The sequence below is a fragment of the Anneissia japonica genome, unplaced genomic scaffold (genome assembly GCF_011630105.1).
Source record: "Anneissia japonica isolate Jap-2015-1 unplaced genomic scaffold, ASM1163010v1 scaffold2834_len698180_cov181, whole genome shotgun sequence".
NCBI classification, from domain to species: domain Eukaryota; kingdom Metazoa; phylum Echinodermata; class Crinoidea; order Comatulida; family Comatulidae; genus Anneissia; species Anneissia japonica.
Genome location: NW_022704877.1, coordinates 675648 through 680870, shown reverse-complemented (window position 1 = coordinate 680870; position 5223 = coordinate 675648). Strand labels below are relative to the sequence as shown.

At 35.8% G+C, this 5223-nt stretch overlaps 1 protein-coding gene across 1 annotated transcript in view; it reads right to left on the bottom strand.

The window, feature by feature from the left end:
• Positions 1 to 1461: 1461 nt before the first annotated feature.
• Positions 1462 to 5223, bottom strand: part of LOC117104819 — a 5135-nt gene continuing 1373 nt past the window's right edge. The window contains exons 2-5 of the mRNA XM_033245663.1: positions 4475 to 4653; positions 4168 to 4334; positions 1970 to 2145; positions 1462 to 1830 (exon numbers count right to left, since the gene is read on the bottom strand). Coding sequence (XP_033101554.1) covers positions 1778 to 1830; positions 1970 to 2145; positions 4168 to 4334; positions 4475 to 4653 — 575 coding nt within the window. The 3' untranslated portion in view covers positions 1462 to 1777. The remainder of the gene's footprint in view (positions 1831 to 1969; positions 2146 to 4167; positions 4335 to 4474; positions 4654 to 5223) is intronic.

Here is a 5223-nt window from a genome sequence, read left to right as displayed (position 1 = left end):
CCGGATTTAACCAATGTATCCTCAGATGTTGCACCTCTAAATTTAACTCTCTGTGATCTATAGGACAGGTAAGATCTAAACCAGTCCAGCATTGAATCACAGATACCATAATTATAATTATAATTATCCATTATAATGAGAAATGTCCATGATGAGTGTTTCGTCGCAGAAATCTAGGCCTAATTTGAATCAGTAGTAGTCCCGGCCGACTATCCCTTTGCCTGGATTGGTTAAGATATACCAGGGAGGGCCTGGTCAGATTCAGCTCAAACAACTCAAAAAAACATTTTGTATTGCCGATAAATGCAAAACGTAAATGATGTACGGGCCCTTCATAATCCAATTGCCTCGTACATTTAGATGCAATACAAATGTATATCAATAATAAGGCATACATGATTACTGTACTTGCGTACCAGGCTAGAGAGCTACAAGTGAACACGTCTTGCTCCGACGAAAGCCAATACAAGCCACAGGGGGTCCCCGCATTCGAGCACAAACTTATAAATCATTATATATGGTAATGCTAATTTGACGGAGATTGGTTAGCCCCATCCCCATAGACACACTTTGCTCGGAAAAAGCATCCCTATTGAAAATTGTGCCTAGGCCCGCACTATGTTTATGTGACAATACCAAAGTTTTCAGTTTATCAATCATTTAATATGTGAGCTATATTATTATTATATATTTATATTAATGGTACAGCTTAATGGTCTTCAGGTAGTGGTTAATTCTTCCGGGAATTAAATACAAAGCTATTTCGAAAAGAAATTAATGATGCTATTTTCAAGATTTACTATTCCATTCTTACCTCAGCCTCAATCATAGTTGGGACTGATAGTGGAACGTACACGCAAGCCAACATACCTGTAAACTTCACAGGGGTAAACCTTGGGTTCATTTTCACACGGGTGTGGATGTTTTAGATGAAGGAAGGTCACACATTGGTGGCTCCAAAGTTTTGCCGTCATGTCCAACAGAGGGGTCTGAACTAATGGGCCGACTAGACCCTTGGTCAGGGTTCCGAAATAATAAATCCCTGATAGGGTTGGTTCACAGAGATAGTTGTTATAAGTATGTCCCAAATATTTATTTAGATAGGCAAATTAACATTTAGGCCACGACTTTGTTGTGGTGTCGTATGACAGGGTCCAGACCTGTCCAAAGGAGAGGGAATGACCCTAGTGGTTTTTATTTCATAGATTTACAATATTTATAATAATCATTGAACAGGTTCTGCGTTAGTTGACATAAAATACATGAACAGAGAGAAATCTTTAATCAAACTAAGAAAACAATTTAATCAAGCAATAACTTATACAACACAATAGAATCAGCTGAGTAATATAAGAAGTGTTTATTCATATTAATAATAATAATAACAATAATAATAATAATAATAATAATAATAATAATAATAATAATAATAATATTAATAATAAATAATAATAATAATATAAATAATAATAATAATAATAATAATAATAATAATAATAATAATATATCAGACTTATAACGCTTAATGCCAGCAAGGCCTCTAAGCGAGTCACATTAGTATCGTAGGTTTGTACGTTTTAATTTAAATTTAGTACTCTTTTTAAGATCATGTAATTCAGCTGTTTAGTTAAATCTATAGACACATGAGATATTTTATGAATTGTTAATAAAATGTAATGTTTGATTATTTAGGCAGATTAGTAGACTCAGAATTACAATGACAGTCCCCGCCATCTTCTTCAACATGTTTCATTTGTTAAAGTGTGGGCAATGCGCACTAAACACCTGTTTGAATAGAAATTGCCATCACACTGGCTTTGGCAGGAGGCTCTGAAAACAAAAATTGCGAATAATTATTTGTTATTGATTTTTATTTGATTTAATATATACCGACACGCAAACAGTCGAGAAAAACATCATAAATAAACATAATAATGTTGATTTTACAATAAACAAGATATGCACTTACCTGATTGCCAATTGATGACACCGTCCGTGGAGGAATAGAGGAAGCGAGGTGCTGGGTCACCCTGTGCCCTGTCCCATAAGCATACCTGATGGCCTGTAACAGCTACCCAGCCATTGTCATTGGGGCATCCGCCGTGATTCTTGCTTATGTACCACATACGACACTGGGGACAAGTGCTGCAAAATATGATTTTAAAAAGTGCTGTCATTATGAGTTGGCCCTAAAAGAGGACAACACAGTGAAGCACCCCTCTTTCCAAACAGAAGATCGGAATCGCCCTGAATTTAACTGGGAAAAACGGAAACAACTTGAATTAGAGCAGTCACTCCATAGAAAACATACCCCCGCCCTGTGTTTGTATACCGAAGAAAACACAGGTGTATGATGGGCGATTCTATTATTGTTCACCCTGTGCCTAAATACCGAATAATACACAGGCCGCGATGATGGGCGATTAGATTATTTTCTTTTATGCTCGGGGGTAAAACCGAATTTCAGTGATCTTGACCTTGTCCTCGTCGTATTCTTCCTCCCAAAATTAAATAATCTCTTTTTTAAGGTATTATGCCAAATATGATTATCCATTCCTTAGTTTTTCCATAATTTTGCTAATAGACAGACAGACGGCGATGAATATATAACCTCCTTAGCGGAGTTAATTAAATAAATTCCAGTTATCGTTTAATGGAGGAAGAGATCAACTTAGTGATGGCGCCAGTGGATGAAGAGGAGTGAGTGTCATCGAAAAGGGTTCACTAATTAGGCCTAAGAAATAATAATAAATAAATGTGTCTAAATCTGTGTTACATCCAACCTCCTAAGCTAGATTTTTGGAAATCTGGAGCTTTTGCTAATGAAAGAACAATGTGTTCTAATACTGTTTATCAATACTGTTTATTTCTTTACAAATATGAAATATAATACTAGAAATATGTTCACACCTATAACGGCTAAATGACTGATATGGTTATACACCTATAGTGGTGTTTCACAGCGGTTGTAAGTCTGCTTATCAATTAGAGGTATGCTCAATTCCTCACCGTGAATTTTTCTCGTGTCCTTGGGTAAGGCACTTTACTTACGGGTTTGTATCTCTCCACCCCGGAGTGGGAACCTGCTATGTACAAACAGAAATTGCGCTGATTTATTTACACCTAGCTTCAAAATCAAGGAGTTCAACGTTGGGAGTGTGCCATTGTGCTTGATCCATGATCGGGTGTAATGATGTGAAGCGCTTAGAGGTCTTGCTTGCATGAAGTGCTATAATTTTCAGGCTAACATATTAAGGCTAACATAGGTCTATGTTTATTGTAGGCCACCAACAATTTTGTAATGCCGTTTGGAGTGCATAAATCTACAATGTATTTTATTTTTCACAAACTTGGTTCGATGTAACCATTGTAACAGCCAAATTTATGCAATAGGCCTCCATGATAAAAACATTTAACAGCCTAGGCCAAAAATTTAAGACTTATTTGTGAAATAGACCGAATAAGTCACCAAAGATGATCTTATCACGATTTCGTATAGTGGGCAAGAATAAAAACATAATCATTCGTGAGAGTCCTATTTATGTTTAAATGTACAATTAAACATGTCTAAGGAGTTTAAAGAGAGTCAAATTCGAGCGGGGGGCTTATAATTGTGTAAAAAAACTGCAACCTAGCGGTGTGTTTTGATGTTATACGTGCTTGGCCTATACTGCCCCATCATGACAAAAGGAAGGAATGATGTTTGCATTGCTTTGAGTAATTAAGGAATATGGAGCATGATGATTTTGTCACCTGCTTCCTTTTCTGGTGGTTTTTACTGTATTTTTAGTCTCTTACTTCCTTTTTATGTTGCTAATTACTTTTTAATGAGTGGGATTTGAACATACTCAAATATATCAATATGTTTCAAATTATTAGTTCTTTGATAGTGACTAAAAAAACTCGTTTTTGAAAAATTGTCAGTTACTTCCTTTTGTCATGGTGGGGCAGAATAGAAAGCCCGTATTCCTACAATCGAATACAACCTCGTTATTCTGTGTAGTACACTGTGTAATAACTTAATAAATAATATGTCAATTTTAAGGCTTGGATGCCAAAGCCTCCTTTCAAACAATTAAGGTTTTGAAAATAGATAGACTAGTACGTCTTGTATGTATGTTAATCAGCAAATACATAAAATACATGAATGAAGATGTAAAGATTTACCCAGCGGAAGGATCGATAGCAAACTTATTAAAACTGGAAGTAAGCATGTCTGGGTAAGGTGTCTGCAACAAGCGAGCCCTGCTAAACCAGTTCATCTTATTACTCCCGACACCGTTAAATATCAATGTCATCACTTCTTCGCCGTCGTCATAGAAAGCAAATTTGACCTACGAATAAATAGACTGGTTGGTTAGAGAGTGTGTTCTAAATACCTGCGTCATTGAAAGTTTAAAAAAGAAAACTTTAATTCTGAATTACTTATTTATCCTAAAAGATACTCTCTGAGAGAACAAGTTACACAAGTTACCTTCTTGATGTCTAGGGCACCCCAATTTTCCACCAATGAACTTTTGTAAGGAGCAGAAAAAGTGCCGTCCACTTTCTTTGCTTCAGCAACATCAGCATTTAACGTCGTTGCACCTTTCCACAAATCTAGCAGGTTAGGACTAGCAACTCCTGCGTTTCCTCTGAATACAACTTCCCAATCTGTGGAAATTAATTGAGATTTATACCGGGCTTAATGAAGGCACTCCCTAACCGGATATGCGTCCAGAAAATAAGCACAAAGAATTATAGAACTAATCTGGTTAATAGATTGTAATCCCTTATATGATTAAATAAAATATATGTATACATAGACCTATATAGTAAAATAGATAGAAGGGATACCCAGAGAAAGTAAAAGAAATAGAGGAAGACAGAAACAGAGGTGGAGAGATGACTTGACAAAATACAGGAATATTGGTTTAAAGAAACATCAGACAGAAAGAGGTGGAAGAGTTTATAGGAATGTTCAACAGTGGACTAAGGAACCCTGAAGTAAGTAAGTAAGTAGTATATAGTCAAAAAACGGCCAAATATTTAAGAAATATTTCCAATCACTGAAACATGTTTCTGAAGTTCGATTCTTAATTCGTCACCTACACCACCAAGAGACCCAAACATTAAAAAACATATTTTTTTCATTGTTCTTTTCTTTGAAACTTTCATTGTGTACCCCGAATTCTACTTTTTCACATACTTGTTAAGAGTACAACTACTAGATAAGGTCTGGCT